Here is a 16323-nt window from a genome sequence, read left to right on the forward strand (position 1 = left end):
TACATGTACAAGAGCTACGTTTGGCACTGCACCGTCGGCATTTGGCATCGAAGGCGCTGTATAGGAAGGAACATCACACATGCCACCAAGTTTGGATCATTGGAGCCTAGCCTCAGTCGACTTGACTACTATCTCGCTTTTACTGACATACGCGGACTATGGCCGGCATGTGGCTGTAGTGCTATCAGTGTACCATAGATCCCGTGGGAGCTTCCAGGTGACACCCAGATACCTCCAAGAATCGTCATCCGCCTCCGACGTACTCATCGCAATCGACCAGTCCGAACTCATTTCGCCAGAGTAGCCGCCCAATATTGTGTCTTCAGCTTTGCATCCTCAGGATGCAAGTCGTCCTCCGTGGGCGCATCTACACCTGATGGCAGGTAATCTGCGGCATGCCTCTCATCCAGACGATCAAGCAATGGTTAGGGTCCACGTCGCCAGCAGCGAGCGCGTCGCCGCCAGCGACCTCAGGAACCTGGCAGACCATGAGTGGACCCACACCGCCCTTGTCCACGACCTCGCAGTCGCCCATGCCATCGACAGCCTCGCCTTCGGGCAGAGAACCGATGTCCTCGATGAGTGCGCCCTTGACATCGCTCGTGGCCCAGCAGACCTGGCGACAGTTGACCTTGCCGCTGCAGACCCACATGCAGTCCTTCTCGCGCTTGTTGTCCTTCGTGCCCACGGTAGTGATGACGGTGGTCATACCCTCTTTGAGGGGCACGCCGAGCTTGTCAGGCTGCGCGTCAGTGAGGTCCAAGAGGTCTGCAGTGTCAATGTTAGTGGCGACCTCGGCGTCGTCGACTACGGCAGAGGGTGGGCGGCTGGGGTTTGTGCAGAGGAGACCGCAGTAGGCGTGCGTGCAGATGACGATGCAATAATTTTTGGGAGGCTTCGCACCTGCACGGCTGTCCAAGACCTGCACTTCGACAGCGGTGTTGTCGTTGGTGAGCTGAGTGACGGTGTGGTCGGTGACGCCAGGGAAGGCGTCAGCCTGGCATGGCTTACACTAGACCCTCGTTAGATCGCTGCGCAGGGATGAGGGAGGGTACAAGGTGCTAATCACCTCGCTGTTGTAAGAGTTGCACATAAGCGCGCGGCAGTAGTCGAGACTTATTCGCAGGCGCGTGCAGCGCGCGAAGTCGGATTCGCAGTCACGGACAACGGCGTTGTCGAGGGCTGAAGGTCGGGCTGGGATGGCAGTGACTGTCACTGCGAGGGAGATAAGAGGGACGAGCTTGGTAAGAGAAGTGAGCAACATGGTGTTGGCTTATCGGCGTTGTGATTGTTGTGACTGTTGTGATTGTTGTGACTGTTGTGATTGTTGTGACTGTTGTGATTGTTGTGATTGTTGTGATTGTTGTGATTGTTGTGATTGTTGTGATTGTTGTGATTGTTGTGATTGTTGTGATTGTTGTGATTGTTGCGAAAGGTGTTGGTGTTTGGTGTCATAGGTGGTGGAGAGAGTAGAGAGGGAAAGCTTTTGAGGGCAGGCACGAGACGATTCGCGGCTGCCGAAATGAGACACGTGCGGTGAAGGCGAAGGCCTTCTATTTGTTGTGGTCACCACAGGGATGGGTACCTGTCCTCCACTTACTCTGCCCTGCTGATGTGTCCCATCTCCATAAAAGGTGCGCACATACTCTTATTCTGGCAGTCCTACTACACGCATCAACCACAGCAACTCCAAGAAGGCCATTGCGCGCCTCGCAAGCTAGCAATATGAAGTGAATCACCCCTTTAGCATGCCGAAAACATCCTTAATACGCTACACATTCAGTCAGTCGAGCATGTTGACAGTCCAGGGGGGCAGCGGCCTCAAGACCGAGAGCTTCGCAGTCCACGAATCCTTTCTCACATCACGTTCTGAGTACTCCAAGCGTGCTTTGAACAGCAACTGGAATGAGGCAACAACTCGCGTCGTTCCATTGACTCATGAGGAACCAGCTGTCTTCGCGTTGTATCTCAACCACCTCTGCACTGGGCGATTACCAACGGTGCAGAAAAGCAGACAAGAGCTAGGCGCGATGCAAAGATCAGCAGCTATCCGTTTCCTCAGGGAAGAGCTCTACCAGCTGGCCCGCGTCTATGTTCTTGCAGAGCGACTGCAGGACATCACCGCGAGAAATGCTGTGACAGATGCATTTGTTCATGTACATAACGGGTACTTGGCACCGACCCCTTCCGCTCTAGTAATCATGCTCACCTTCGACAGTACTCCCCCAGGACGCCCCATTGGGCGTTTGTTAGTTGATTCATGGGCTCATAAGTCTCTGCTGTATGTACTAGAGAGAGCGTCGCAGTTGCCCAAAGACTTCCTGAATGATCTTGGCTTAGTGTTGGAGAAGCACCGCATCTTTTCTAGAGTATTGACTCAATGTTTGTGGTCATTTCACTATATAGAGGCAGAGACCGCAGCAGGAAGCCAGGACGCTCCAGTTGTGACCCCAGTCTGACTCTGACCCAGCTGTTGAAAAAACTTTCGACGTGCCTGAAGCATTATGTCTGTTTACGTATTGATTTATTGCAAATATTAGCATTGGTGCACGCAACCCTTAAATCTCTTCTTCACCTTCACTTGCCACAAAAGCCGAGTCGGGCGGTACTCACAAACTTTTGCTGTCTTCTTCTGCGCTTCCTAATCTCCTTCAACTTTCATCGCATATCTCCTCGTTACCCCCTCACAACTGTTGGTCATGGCGATCCCAGTCAAGTCGACGCGCGTGTCGCAGAGCAGCGCAATAAGGTACGTTCGGAGCCTAGACGCAATCAGCACCTCCGACTCGATGCTGACTCACTTCACAGCTTCGATCCTTCCTCCACGTTAATGATTCGAGTCGGACCCGCCACTACTTGCAAACCCTTCCTCATCCACGAGTCTTTCCTCACTGCTCGCCACGAGTACTTTCGCTGCACGATGAACGGAAGATGGGCAGAGGCAAAATACCCGCACCATCGACCTGACTGAGGATGATCCCGAAACTTTCGCCTTGTATCTCAATCACGTCTACAATAATCAGCTTCCCATCACCTCTCTCGACGAAAGAGAGCTCTCCACAATGACGCTTGAGGCGTTCACGGTCCAGATAAACGAGGAATACTTGCAGCTTTTCAGGCTTTACATACTTGCAGAAAAATTGCAAGATGTAACAGCTAAGGACGAGGCTGTCAAGGCTGTTTTCCAGCTCGGGTCCACACGTGGATGTCAAGACAGAATACCGATTGTACCTTATACATCCGTAGTCAAAGTGATCTACAGTGGTATTCCAGACAAATACTGTCTAAAGAGACTCATCGTGGGCATATAGACCGATGTCGGATCGGAAACGCTGGCAACCTATGTAATATACCGGTACCTGCCAAAAGGTTTCCTTGCCGTACTCCGTAGCTCTGAGACGCAAAGTAACCAATCAGTCTCGAATTGGCTTTGCCACAAACGGTCTCGCTGCCTACCTGGAGGTCTCAAAGGACTCCGCGGTGGAGTGATCTCATTCAAGTTAGCTCAACGCTGACTGTAAGCTGTCGAGGACTCAACAGACAGAACTGGTACGCATCCAAGAGACTTTTGAATCTTGAGATAGCCAAACATTCGATCACCATACAAGAGTATGGGACAGGAGTGAAAGGTGGTCATCGAGAAGGATGACAAATGGAGAGTCTTGGAAATGCGTTCGGCCCTCATGAACCAAGCCTCAAACCAAGACTGCATACCAAGACAATCAACGGTAGCTGCAAGAATCCGCAACTCTTTGACCTTCCCGAATTTTCTGACGTCCTTTGTGCACATCGCGAACATATTCAAGTGGCCTGCCTTAAAGCTGGGGTTCTGAACAGACGTAACAAAGCTGTCTACTCAAGCAAGTTCTCGTACAATACTCACTGTTCACATGAGGCCCACAAATCCCAAAGCAGCTTCTCATCGGCGACAGCCTTACTAGTGTACTAGTTATAGGTCCCACTACCAAAGACATCGCCATGAAGCAACTGTTCCAGCTGCACCACCTCAACCTTCCTTTGTATTTGGTAGAAACCTTTCCATTGGGCTGAGGCGGAGACTCTAGTTGACGCGTATGCTTGGAACTTCTCTCAGCCTTGTCCTAATCCAAACGATATGCCCTGTTTCCGAAGCGCCTGCGTATATGCATTTATTGAAGTATTTGACGAGTATGGAAAGATACCGGAAAATATATCCAGGGTACAGGTGCTGCTGAGAACTATGCACTTGATCTTTCAAATGCCTACCCGCTTGTCGTCACCACAGATCAGGACAGGGCAGATGAAGGTGCAGCAGCGGACTTCTGGTATAATCACCAAGCTGATTGTATCATCTGCCGGTACCGCACGAAGCCTAATGACGAGACACTTACCATGTTTCTCACTGCAATTGACAGAGCCACATTGGCCATGCCCAGACTGAAAGATCTTGCGCTCTGATGTCCATTCAGTATCAGCAGTCTACCAGGAGAAATGGCATACAAGGATGTCGATCCTGCAACGGCATTTGATCTGAATTCAAGCTCAGCGTTGGCCTGGGGCATTGCGTACGCGGCGCCGGGCAAGAAAGCGCTTTGGGGGTATCCAGGGGTGATCAAAAGAGCTACCGAAAGATGTGGTGGCGAGCTGGCATTGGAGGCCTGGTTTTGAGCTGCGTAATGTGTTTTAGAGCATTGCGAGCGAGAGGTACGGCGAAGACCTGAAGGATTATTGGGAAGATGACCACGAGGGTAAAGGGCTAAGCTGAATGGATAGGTTCGAGAGCTGGGAACGAAACAGATAGGGTATTGATGAAGAGTAGATGACGAAATTGTCTGTACGCGCAATTTTTAAAACCCATCCTTCTGGAAAAAATTTGGTCCGGACCGCCCAGCTGATCTTTGACAAGTCAATATTGAAGACGAAGGATACATTGGGCAAGATATCGCGATACGGGTATATGTAATGATTGACAAGAAACCGTGCAAGAACCGCGCACGTAACAGGTGATGAAGCCGGATACCGATCCGGTCAAAGGCTTACGCGTCAAGCCTCATACGGCTGATAACCTCCTTGGACTCGGCCTCTGACAGCTCGTTGCCGTCTACATTGATATGGCCCTCTTCCACTTGTACCATATCAGGCTTGGCTGCGCTCTCATGCAGGTGCTGTAGAAACGAGAGAAGGCTGCTCTCAAACTTCACGTATGGGTACGGGTCCTCACCATTCTGGAGCAAAGGGTAGACACCGTTCGCCTAAAAGAGTCAGCCAAATACCTTCACCGGATCTAGCACGTGGACTCACTGTTTTGATATAAATGGCTCTTATCCTTTTCCACTCTGGTAGCTCTGTCCGCGAGCTATCGCCAGTACAGAACAAGCTGCGCATGGCCGTAACATCGGATCCCTCGCTCCCAAGCTTGGCACCCGGGTCACCGAACGCGAATATTGCTGTTAGGCATTCAGCAGAACAATGACCGTTCGTCACGTACTGATCGATAACAGCTTGCAGCATAAATTGACCAGCCAAGTCAAACCAGTCAGATGTAGGTTCCCATTCGTCACCGAGACAGGTACGTGCAGCTGTAAGCTCGATGAACAAAGGCAGTAGCTGGTCAAGTGCAGGCCGGTCTGGGTTGCTGAACTGGTTCAGGCGAACAGTCGAAGGCAGAGCTAGTTCTGAAGCTCGATGCTGGCGGGCAGATGCAATCACTCCGTCGTCCAGGATTCGACTCGCGGTTGAAGAGGTCTTCTCGAGACCATGCGAACGTGACCATATTGTCATACGAGCCATGTTTTGCTGCCGTAGCTTCCGCAGAGAGTCTCCGTTGGTCCATGTTTGCGTTGGGTGATACCGATGGGTCAACAAGAGAACAAATTGCAACAGTCGTGATCGAAAAGCTGCCACATTCCCCAGCTTTCGACCTTGATGCTTCTGTGAAAGGAACGATCTCCATTCTGGAATGTCAGTACCCACACAATGGTCCACTATGACAATACCACTCACCAGCAGTCATCGTGACGAGCGCGTTGGGCAGGTCAGAGTCCCATTTATCAGTCCTGCCATGCCACTCGAACACAGCACTTGTTGCCTTGTATGCCAGAAAGTCTTGAATAGTGTGGTCAACATCAAATTGCTCATCCTCTTCATTCTCCATACGTCGCGTGAGGTTGTAGAAGCCTTCACATGGCTGGCCGTTGCTGTCGAACCCACGTGCTATGGTGGCAGCCAGCTTTTGCTCCAGATCCTCCATGGTCGAATCCTGGCGGGTGCGTGCAGCTGACATCTTATCGAACGAAGTGCGGACCCAGGGAAGGCGCAGCACATAAAAGGCAGGCGCGCCTCATCTAGCGCAAACAATACACAACCGTCTGCGACCCCACAGCTGGCTTGACCCAGAGTCAACACCGTGTTTGCGGTAGGCAGCCAACTGTTTTGGGCGTGCAGTTAATGCGTTTGCGAGTATTGCATACAAACGCTACAGGTTCATTCGGGAGCTAACAATTGAGTTCAAACTCGCAGTGAACCACATAAACCTTGCACGCGCGAGTTTTCCGCAGTGTCCGCTCGCGTGCCGTGTGCAGCGACCGGAAGGGCGCGGAAGAGGCCGCACCTGCATCTATGGCTACCCTCTGACACGACGGCGTGGAATGTGCCTGTGCAGGTAGCTGAGCGTGATAGAGTGCTCGCTGCGCATAATATGACAGATACGTAGTTGCACGCTGTAAGCAGATTAGAGCACATTAGAGGCAGCTCCTGCCGGCTAGCCTTGGTTTGATCGTTGGCCGCGGCCTTATCCCCGCAGCGCTACTAGTATTCACCCACCACGGCACGAGTACCTGGCTGTACTCAGAATTCACCTGGAGATGCTCATCCGTCTGCAGACGACCTCGCGCGAGGATGCTGCCTAAGAAGTCCTCCGTTCTCTTCTCGTCTTACGCCAACGTCTTCACGCCCCTCTATTCCTCCCACGCCTCACCGCACTCATGTCGTCATACATCGCCGAGTTCGCAGCACACGACACCACGCCGACCATACGCAACACACGCCGACAGCAATGAAGCCGACCTACTCAGCTGGCCTGAGGCTAACCGCCCGCATTCAACGCCCACACCATATCAAATTTTGAACTGCAAGAAAGGCGATCCATATAAGAAGAACCGCTACTATGCCCTCGTCAAACTCTACCACCCGGACCGCTGCCGACCAGGCTCCTCCACATACACGCTCCCTCCAGCCGTCCGCCTGGAACGTTACCGCATGCTCGTCACAGCTCACAACATCCTCTCCGACGTCGAAAAGCGTAAAGCGTACGATGCCTGGGGCGCCGGCTGGGCAGGCCATCACCGCACCCCAACGTCAAGTGGGCACTCACACAACCCGTACGACTGGGAATTCGACCGCAAGCGTTGGAACACGGATCCGCGCTCGAACGCAACATGGGAAGATTGGGAGCGGTGGTACGGCGAGAACGACTCTTCTCACCCACAGAAAGATCGCGTGGTGCAGATGAGCAACTTCACCTTCATATCGCTGATCTTTGCGTTTGTGGCGATTGGCGGTGTGATGCAGGGAACGCGGTTTAGTGGGTTTCACAACAGTGTTGTGGAGAGAAGAGATCAAATCCATCGCGAGGCTAGTGGTGTGTATCAGCGCAGTCGACATGCTTCAATGAGTGGCGACCGAGATGAGAGGATACGCACGTTCTTGGAGCACAGGGAGGCAAATTTGGCGGGCGAAGAGAGTTATCACCGACTTCTGCCGCCAAATGATACTTGTGCGCCGAACGAGATTCGGCGGCATGGAGAGTAGAGTACTTTGAAAGTTACAGGCGCATTTAGGCGTTGGGAGGCATGTTGTATATATCAGTCGGATTGGCGTACATACCTGGGCATCTAGTTATCATGAGTTTGGTCTTTCAGGACCTGAGCATGCCTTGCAGCTCCCATCACGATAATACCGAATCAAATATTCTAAATTTACAAAACACAGCTTGGTCGTGATCGCGGAACCCTCATAAACTCCCTAGCACCTTGCCAAAAGTCCAACCGAGGCATGTGAATTCTCAACCGTCCGTTCGTTTATAGGAGTACACAGATCCGAACTGCCCCAGCGCACAATACTCAACGCCGCGTACCCACCGCGCGTGTCTTGAAACCTAGCCCCACAGACCACACGTTCACACATCCCCACGGCAACTCTAACCGAACGACAATGCAACCAACTAGCCTGCCATGTGACACAAATCATCCCCACCCGGATCGTTCGATCTCTAACATCGCATGAATGCCAAGGATGTAACATGTGTAGTACATCAGATATGCCCAACAGCTCCGCTTGCTTTATTCATTCTGTGCATTGAACTGCTTATGGGATGCGGAGACGGCTGGAGTTATACCTGGACGAAACTGTATCTTGGCTGCCCCGGTCGAGTGCTGCTCTGGCTCTGAGGCATGGTTGTGAGCACAGCATCTCCATGTCAATCGCTCAGGAGGTGTTGGGCCTGAGCAGTAGAGATGCACTTGGCAGGTTTGAGATATTCCTCTCCATATCAGGTCTACAACTGCTTATATCGATTGACATGTGACCGCCACGAAGGAAAGGTGATGGCCTTATGAGATTTAAGCTTAAATGCAATCACCTTTAAGCTTTACTGGTCTGCGCACTCTTCGTCTTGCTCAACACTACACGATTCTCCAGTCTTGTGACGGGCTTCTGTATTCGCTGAGGTCGCTCTGCCTTGTCCTCAACGCAAGTTTACGAAGTTTGGGTGCAGCATCCGTGCCAGTGACGCTTATTTACGTACCAAGCTTCGTGCGTTGTGCTGGGAGGCTGCATCATCAGGGTCCAGCGCGCGAACCACTGATCACCGTGATGACTCTCCAAGGTTGACTATAATAGGTGGCAGTGATCAGTCGTCTCGAAGTTTGCACTTCATGCAGCGACTTCAAATTGGTCGATATCCAACAAACACGTTTGGATCAAGACTTCTTCTACTAGGATCAAACAATCTTCAATAGAGTCGTCAATATGCGCGAGACACTGCGTAGCGGACCTCCGGTGCGCCGCGGAATGCACACAGCGCCGGCAGATGTGCGCTCCGCATTTGATGATTCCAGCGAGAAAGGCGAGAAAGGCGAGAAAGGCGAGAAAGGCGAGAAAGGCGAGAAAGGCGAGAGCGAGCATGACCTGACCAGCAATCGCGCCACAAGCTGCGACCTTGAGATGAGACCCGCCGTGGATGTTAAGAAGAAAGAGACGGAGCGCTCAGGATCCCACAATGATGACCCGTTTGGAGACGAAGGTGATAATGAAGTCAAGTACCGGACTTTGCGGTGGTGGTGAGTTCACTTCGTTGTCTCTGAGATAGACTGTTGGAGGGAGTGCTGACGTGAACAGGCAGGCCGGGTTGATCATGATTGCGGAGACGATTTCGCTGAGCATCCTGTCGCTGCCGTCTGTTCTTGCGACGATTGGATTTGTGCTGGGTATCATTCTCATTGTCGCTATGGGACTGCTGGCCACGTATACTGGGTATGTGCTGGGCCAGTATAAGACGGCGTATCCGCGAGTGCACAACCTTGCAGATGCGTTGGAGGTTATGTGGGGGCCCCGGACGGGAATTCGGAGGCGCTGCGCAGACTATCTTCCTCACCTTCGGTGCGTCAAAAGATTGAGTGTCGAGATTGAAGTGCTGACACTTTCAGTGATGGGATCCCACATCCCGACGTTCACTATCGCCATGAACGCCATCACTGGCAACGCGACCTGCAGCCTCGTCTGGGGTGTTGTCGGTTTCATAATTCTCCGGATCTTCACTCTCCCTCGAACGCCCAAGAAGGTCTCATTCATCAGCATTTGTGGTGCGGTCTTCGCCACAATGATTGCGTTGGGACTCGACACAAAGCCAAACCCCAGGCTCGCCGCTACGTACTTACCGGGCTTTGCACCAGCTTTCCTGGCCGTGACCAACATAATTTTTGCGTATGCTGGTCATGTCGCTTTCTTCTCCTTCATCTCCGAGTTCCGGGATCCCAGCGAGTTTCCAAAGGCACTGTTCATGCTACAGGCGACAGACATCACCATGTATCTAATGGTCGCTATCGTAGTGTACCGATATACTTGCGTGGATGTTGCCAGTCCCGCGCTGGGTAGCGCGAGTAGGGTAGTAGTCAAAGTCGCTTGTGGTATCGCCCTGCCTAAGGTGTGTTAACATCTGTCATCTCAGTTATCACTTGATTGATCATTTGCAGATCCTGCTGGCTGGCGTGATCTACGGCCACGTGGCAGCAAAGTACATTTGCGTACGCATGTTCCGTGGAACACGACACATGGGCTCTTGTACCTGGCTTGCCATTGGTTCCTGGGCGGGTATTACTCTGGCGCTCTGGATAATCGCATGGATCATTGCCGAGAGCGTCCCTAACTTCAACTCCCTGCTTGGTCTTATTTCGGCGTTATTCACTGCCCGGTTCACCTATGGAATGAGTGGCTATTTATGGTTGTACCTCAACTGGGGTAACTACACTGCGAACTGGAAGAAGATGAGCCTTACAGTTCTGAACGTTGCTACCTTCTGGATTGGCGCGGCGATATGTATTATGGGACTCTGCGCGAGCGGAAAGTCGATCCATGGCTCTACATCAGGCGACTCATGGTATTGTAGTCGATCTTGAGAAGTTGAAGGCGCTGTAATGTGCCGAAACTGAGCTTCTGACCAGAATTGTTGATGTTGATGAAATGGGTTGTAATTCAAACACCTGCGCCGACATGTCTATTGGGATTGTACCGAAACGCCCGCTTATGAACACGCTCATGATTTTTGACATAATGTGAAGGGAAGGAGACAAGGTCGTAAGGGAAAGGCGCTAGAAGAACACAACTGGATCGGCCTGCAATTCGTTGAGCCCAGGAAGCGAGTCATGTATGACCGTACAAAAGAGATCGTGGCTTGCGGGTGGGTCGCTTTGCTTATCCGTGAGGGGCGTAAGTCGTACTTTCCGTACCAAGCTCTTTGCTTCGGGGCTAAGGTGGCGAATGAAATCCAATACAGGCAGATAATTGAAGGCGTAGAAGTGAAACAGGTTCTCCGAGTACATGACGGAGAGACACTCGTGGTAAATAAGGCGGCTAATTCGGAAAATGTCGAGTCTGAGATGCTTATCAGGGTGCGGTCTGCACTTGCGATTCCATGTCTTGCTGATCACAGTCGAGTCGCAATCAGTGTAGAGGACGAATCGACCGTTCGAAGATGGAAGAACATATCTTAAGATCTCGCGGCGAACTTCAGATGGGATCCTCAAAAACGGTGGATAGGTGTCAAGAGCTGTGATCGTCTCCGGTATAGATATTTGCTTCTCCACAGATTCCTTGGAGTACCGGTCCAGCCGGCGCATGCAAATATCGTCTGAGACAGCCTTCGAAGTGGATGTCACCTGTCCCGCCATTAGATCGTGTTTCAGGGTTGTAAGTGCCGAATCGTACAGACTGACCTTCTTGAGACGTAGTTTCACTGCCATAACCAAAAGGGGGTATAAGAAGTAATGGAGAACAAGTCTGGAGAAGAGTGGGAGAGAATTCAAAGGATGCCAGCCACAGCACGTGCAAGGATTCTGGAGACGGTGTGCTTGGCGCAATCACGAGGCCCGATATCCGGTGCAGTACCGCCGAGATAACTAAACTATTGACAAAAAGCGAAGAAACTGCGAAGGATCAACTGGGAGAATTATGTACTGCGGCAGTGGATGTTCGGAGGTGCTTGGACATCACCCACGCATTGAAGTGTACATTAGGAAAGTGCTTGAAGAATAAATAGTCCGTGCGTCATGCACGGACCATACTCCTCCGCGCTTCTCGAAATTTACCACTGGAACGCGTTTGGTGGGGGAGACGACACAGCTACGCAGTGTTCGCCCGATACCCCTAGACTCTTCGTATTAGCTGTCGCAGGTCTTTGAGCTTTCCAAAATCCCCTTCGAATCCTAGAATCGTTCTACAGCTGCACAAAATGTCTTTCGGCGGTCAGACACCGACAATCGTCGTGCTGCGCGAGGGTGAGCAGCCTCGAGCTTTTGAGAGTCCTGAAGATACTGACTTTAACAGGCACCGACCAGTCTCAGGGTCGAGGACAGGTCATTTCCAACATTAATGCCTGTCTTGCAGTACAGGCCACCATCAAGGGCACATTAGGCCCCTATGGCGGTGACCTGCTCATGGTGGACGCAAATGGCAGGCAGACAATCACAAACGATGGAGCCACGGTCATGAAGGTAGCTGAAACAACGTCTCCTAGACGAGATGGTACGTGTCTGACTTTGTACAGCTCCTCGATATCGTCCACCCCGCCGCCCGCATTCTCACCGACATTGCACGATCGCAAGATGCCGAAGTTGGTGACGGCACAACATCCGTTGTTGTGATTGCCGGAGAGATCTTGAAGGAGATCAAGGACTTCGTCGAGCAGGGTGTCAGCAGTCAGACCATCATGAAGGGTCTGAGGAGAGCATCGAACCTCGCCGTCAACAAGATTGTGGAGATTGCGGTAGACACAGCGGAAGGCAACCAGCGCGACACCCTGCAGAAGCTCGCGGCGACTGCTATGAGCAGCAAGCTGATTCACAGGAATGCCGACTTCTTCACAAAGATGGTCGTAGACGCCGTTCTCACCCTAGACCAGGAGGAGCTCAACGAGAGACTCATTGGTGTCAAGAAGATCACGGGTGGCGCCCTTCAGGACTCGCTCTTCGTTAACGGTGTCGCATTCAAGAAGACCTTCTCGTACGCCGGATTCGAGCAGCAACCGAAGTCGTTCAAGAACCCCAAGATCGTTTGCCTGAACGTCGAGCTCGAGCTCAAGAGCGAGAAGGACAACGCCGAAGTGCGGGTGGAGCAGGTCTCGGAATACCAGGCTATCGTGGACGCTGAGTGGCAGATTATCTACAACAAGATGGAGGCATTGTACAAGACAGGCGCTAAGGTGGTTCTCAGCAAGCTCCCCATTGGCGATCTTGCGACACAGTACTTCGCCGACCGCGACATCTTCTGCGCTGGGCGCGTAGCAGCAGACGACCTCGATCGCGTATGCCGCGCGACCGGCGCCAGCGTCCAATCGACCTGCTCAGACATCAGCGAGAAGCATCTCGGAACTTGCGAGAAGTTTGAGGAGCGACAGATCGGTGGAGAGCGTTTCAACTTCTTCGAGGGCTGCTCCGAGGCGAAGACCTGCACACTCGTCCTCCGTGGAGGTGCTGAGCAGTTCATTGCTGAGGTCGAGCGCAGTCTGCACGACGCCATCATGATCGTCAAGCGCGCGATCAAGAACAGGAACATCGTAGCAGGTGGTGGTGCTGTTGAGATGGAGATCTCATCTTACCTTCACAACTACGCCGACACAAAGATTCCCCACAAGCAGCAGCCGATCATCAAGGCATTCGCAAAGGCATTGGAGGTCATTCCCAGGCAGTTGTGCGACAACGCTGGTGTCGACGCTACAGACATCCTCAACAGGCTGCGCGTCGAGCACAGGAAGGGCAATACTTGGGCCGGTGTCGACTTCAAGACAGAGAGCGTCGCAAACAACTTGGAGCAGTTCGTCTGGGAGCCCAGCCTAGTGAAGATCAACGCGTTGCAAGCCGCCACAGAAGCTGCTTGTCTGATCCTGAGCGTTGACGAGACAATCAGTACGTATCCGTATCTTCGTCAACCACATGCAGCCTGCTAACAGCATTACAGAGAATCAGGAGTCGCAGCAAGGACAGGCTCCACAACAGCAGCTGCCTCCCGGCGCCGCCCAGAGGGCACTCGGAATGGGAGGACGCGGTCGCGGCCGTGGCATGCCCAGGCGGTAGAGCAGCCGAGGTGAATAGGACGTTGGAGTGTACATCACCATAAAGACACATCGATGCCTCACTGGCGCCGAGATAAGATGTCTATGATAATGCGAAAAAGCTCTCATGACACCATACACTGTGCGGACACTCAACGTGACATTGCCCGTACAAGTGCAGTCCTCCTCGAAATGACATGGCAAGATAGCCAGCAGTGCCTAGCAGGAGAGCAAGATGCCATTGACTTGACCTGCAGTCCAAACTATCAACCAGCCACGATAACAATACATTCGACATGCCGCATGCCATCCGCACTACTTCCGTCAACACCCGAGTGCGGCACTAGCGCGCTGCATGCCCCGAAGATCGCCCTTCCCCGAACCTTCCCTAACCGGCAACTCAGCCCCCCGCCCATCGATCACGGTGCTAAAGTATGCTTAAGAAGAGTTACAAACCATAACCTTATCTTGCCGTCGCGCAGCGTACCGTGCCTTCTGACACCGCTGTCTGTCACCACATGTGTCACACCGAGCCTCGTTGCTGGTTTGTAGAAGAGCTGCTTGCGACTGATAGATAAGCTGCAGCCTTGCAATCTCTGCGGCGCCGCATGAGTCCGGAGCAGGTGATGTTGCGGCTGAACAAGCTGCACGTGGGAGTTACTGTGCTGGAGAGGTCCTGGACCCTAGCTGCGAACGCAATATGAGTATTCCGACCTCGCACTATCGCAGGCGTACAACTCGATGCATCATTGAACAGTCTGCGCCAGCGTGTTCAGCACTAGATGTTGGAGTGGTTTGGGTCGTGTGGCCGACCTCGCAATAAGCGTAATAAGCATACTTTAGCACGGCAATCGACGCTTGCCACTTAAGTTTCCATATCGGGCAGGTTCGCTCGAAACGTACTCACCCCATCGCAATCTGACGGGATCCAGACCAGATCACCCTGAAAGCACGTCTATTCCATGGAGGATTTTTTTTAGTATATGCACGAGCTGCTTTGGAAGAGCAGAAGCATTCTCTTGACGCGTTTGCTCCGCCAATGCACAAGAATGCTCGGTTCCATAGTTATAGGACGTGCTCAAGAAACCTGTCCCCTCCTACCGAAGCCCAGCGACGAATCTCGTAATCCTGCTCACAACCGTCCTGGCACTACCATCCGACCGCTCATTTCCCACACCGCGCTCTATCTATACTCGTTCCTCTCTCCTCCTGCATCTCGCGCACAAACTTCGGCCACGTGTTCGTCAACACCAGACTCTCGATGTGCTCCCTCGCATCATCAAACACCCCCTCGTGAAACCCCTCAGGCACATCGCCCTGGTATGGCAGCCACGCGGCCGCCTCGTTGAGACCAGAACTCGTTGCAGACATGGGGTCCTCGAAGAAGGGCAGTGCAGGCTTGAGCGCCTCGCCGCAGACCGCGCGCGCCGCGGACTCGAACATGTCCTCAAGGGCTTTGAGTTGCTGGCTGGAGAGGTTGAGCGGGAAGGCCGCATCGCGGGGGGAGACAAAGTCGATGTAGAGGCGCAGAGCGGCGTCGTAGGCTTGTGCGCGCTCGGCGACAGGGTAGAATTGCTTCAACTTGGCCAGGCGGGTGAGGAATGCGATGTTCTCACCGCTGAAGTCGCAGCGGGCGGAGAAGTCTTGGAGGGGCGCTGGGTTCGAGCTCAGGACGCGGGCTAATGCTGTCATGGTCATGAGACGGTCGCTGGGTTGGAGGTACTCGACGCTGGGATTGTGGTCGATGGGCTCGATGGCTGAGCCTGTATCTTCTGAGTGCGCCTTCGACAGTGGACGCACGGAGATAGTTGTACCGAGGGAGGGGGCGTGGCTCAGCTTTCGAGCGGCGGGGCGCTGGAAGCGCCAGTACTTAATTACTTGGTAAGCAGAGATGACGACGGTGAAGACCTCGATTAACATGGTGTTCAGATTGATCCTACATACTGTAAGTGCTTTGGGTTTAAGCTTGGACATGAATGTACTTACCATTTGATGGGTGGGAAGTAGGTGTTGATGCCACTTGTATAGAACACAGAGTAGTACGAAGCTACCAGGAACATGGGCGTTGCGTGAAGTCTGAGTCACAAGGTCAGTATGTCTACTTCACATATTGTGTGAACAACTCACCTACCAGGGCGAGCACAAGTGGCCTGCGTTCGCTATGCGAGTGTGTAGTCGACAGCCAACGCTCTCCAGATCAAGCAAGGTGCAACCACTGACAGAGGCACGCCCACCCGACTTACATTACAAAAATGCCCCTGAATAGAATCAGTATGTATGAAGAGCTGTGCAGCCTATCACGTGCATGTTGTCCTGCCGAAGTCGTTATTCTGAAGATCAGCGGAGTGGAGTCGCATCAATCTACCGCACCGCTATTGTCAGACCTAAACTTTGCCTTACGACAGTGCGATCGACGTTTCGGCATTTGCTTGGGTACGAGTAAGAGTGATAAAGCTGACTCCTGATTCGAAGCTGTGCAGATTTGACCTATGATATTCTTGCACCTTGTCCTAATGTAAGGG

At 52.7% G+C, this 16323-nt stretch overlaps 9 protein-coding genes across 9 annotated transcripts; 5 read left to right on the plus strand and 4 right to left on the minus strand.

The window, feature by feature from the left end:
- Window positions 1–367: 367 nt before the first annotated feature.
- Window positions 368–1671, minus strand: M421DRAFT_390802 (uncharacterized protein; the record flags this gene model as incomplete). The annotated part of the gene is made up of 2 exons (XM_033589993.1): window positions 1070–1671; window positions 368–1012 (listed from the first exon to the last, which is right to left on the minus strand). Exons 1-2 carry the CDS (start codon window positions 1262–1264, stop codon window positions 368–370), a joined length of 840 nt encoding a protein of 279 aa, XP_033449174.1. The 5' UTR covers window positions 1265–1671.
- A 77-nt stretch (window positions 1672–1748) lies between these two features.
- On the plus strand, window positions 1749–2459 carry M421DRAFT_92051 (uncharacterized protein; the record flags this gene model as incomplete). The annotated part of the gene is made up of 1 exon (XM_033598001.1): window positions 1749–2459. One exon carries the CDS (start codon window positions 1749–1751, stop codon window positions 2457–2459), a length of 711 nt encoding a protein of 236 aa, XP_033449175.1.
- A 2556-nt stretch (window positions 2460–5015) lies between these two features.
- M421DRAFT_62135 (uncharacterized protein) lies at window positions 5016–6262 on the minus strand (the record flags this gene model as incomplete). Its single annotated transcript, XM_033595944.1, has 3 exons — window positions 5016–5231; window positions 5281–5876; window positions 5983–6262. The coding sequence occupies 3 exons, from the start codon at window positions 6260–6262 to the stop codon at window positions 5016–5018; spliced, it is 1092 nt and encodes a 363-aa protein (XP_033449176.1).
- A 407-nt stretch (window positions 6263–6669) lies between these two features.
- On the plus strand, window positions 6670–7963 carry M421DRAFT_420157 (uncharacterized protein). Its single transcript, XM_033592370.1, has one exon. It carries the CDS (start codon window positions 6877–6879, stop codon window positions 7786–7788), a length of 912 nt encoding a protein of 303 aa, XP_033449177.1. The 5' UTR covers window positions 6670–6876; the 3' UTR covers window positions 7789–7963.
- A 1043-nt stretch (window positions 7964–9006) lies between these two features.
- M421DRAFT_4760 (uncharacterized protein) lies at window positions 9007–10652 on the plus strand (the record flags this gene model as incomplete). The annotated part of the gene is made up of 5 exons (XM_033594721.1): window positions 9007–9317; window positions 9376–9510; window positions 9575–9636; window positions 9684–10180; window positions 10230–10652. The coding sequence occupies 5 exons, from the start codon at window positions 9007–9009 to the stop codon at window positions 10650–10652; spliced, it is 1428 nt and encodes a 475-aa protein (XP_033449178.1).
- On the minus strand, window positions 10429–11740 carry M421DRAFT_420159 (uncharacterized protein). The gene is made up of 2 exons (XM_033592371.1): window positions 11469–11740; window positions 10429–11411 (listed from the first exon to the last, which is right to left on the minus strand). The coding sequence occupies exons 1-2, from the start codon at window positions 11493–11495 to the stop codon at window positions 10845–10847; spliced, it is 594 nt and encodes a 197-aa protein (XP_033449179.1). The 5' UTR covers window positions 11496–11740; the 3' UTR covers window positions 10429–10844.
- Window positions 11741–11842: 102 nt separating this feature from the next.
- Window positions 11843–13937, plus strand: M421DRAFT_420160 (T-complex protein 1 subunit eta). The gene is made up of 4 exons (XM_033592372.1): window positions 11843–12029; window positions 12079–12245; window positions 12299–13655; window positions 13708–13937. The coding sequence occupies exons 1-4, from the start codon at window positions 11984–11986 to the stop codon at window positions 13821–13823; spliced, it is 1686 nt and encodes a 561-aa protein (XP_033449180.1). The 5' UTR covers window positions 11843–11983; the 3' UTR covers window positions 13824–13937.
- Window positions 13893–14612, plus strand: M421DRAFT_420161 (uncharacterized protein). Its single transcript, XM_033592373.1, has one exon. It carries the CDS (start codon window positions 13901–13903, stop codon window positions 14351–14353), a length of 453 nt encoding a protein of 150 aa, XP_033449181.1. The 5' UTR covers window positions 13893–13900; the 3' UTR covers window positions 14354–14612.
- Window positions 14539–15922, minus strand: M421DRAFT_143025 (uncharacterized protein). Its single transcript, XM_033587498.1, has one exon. It carries the CDS (start codon window positions 15788–15790, stop codon window positions 14966–14968), a length of 825 nt encoding a protein of 274 aa, XP_033449182.1. The 5' UTR covers window positions 15791–15922; the 3' UTR covers window positions 14539–14965.
- Between the last annotated feature and the right edge of the window lie 401 nt (window positions 15923–16323).

This window comes from Didymella exigua, assembly GCF_010094145.1.
Source record: "Didymella exigua CBS 183.55 unplaced genomic scaffold M421scaffold_12, whole genome shotgun sequence".
Classification (NCBI taxonomy): domain Eukaryota; kingdom Fungi; phylum Ascomycota; class Dothideomycetes; order Pleosporales; family Didymellaceae; genus Didymella; species Didymella exigua.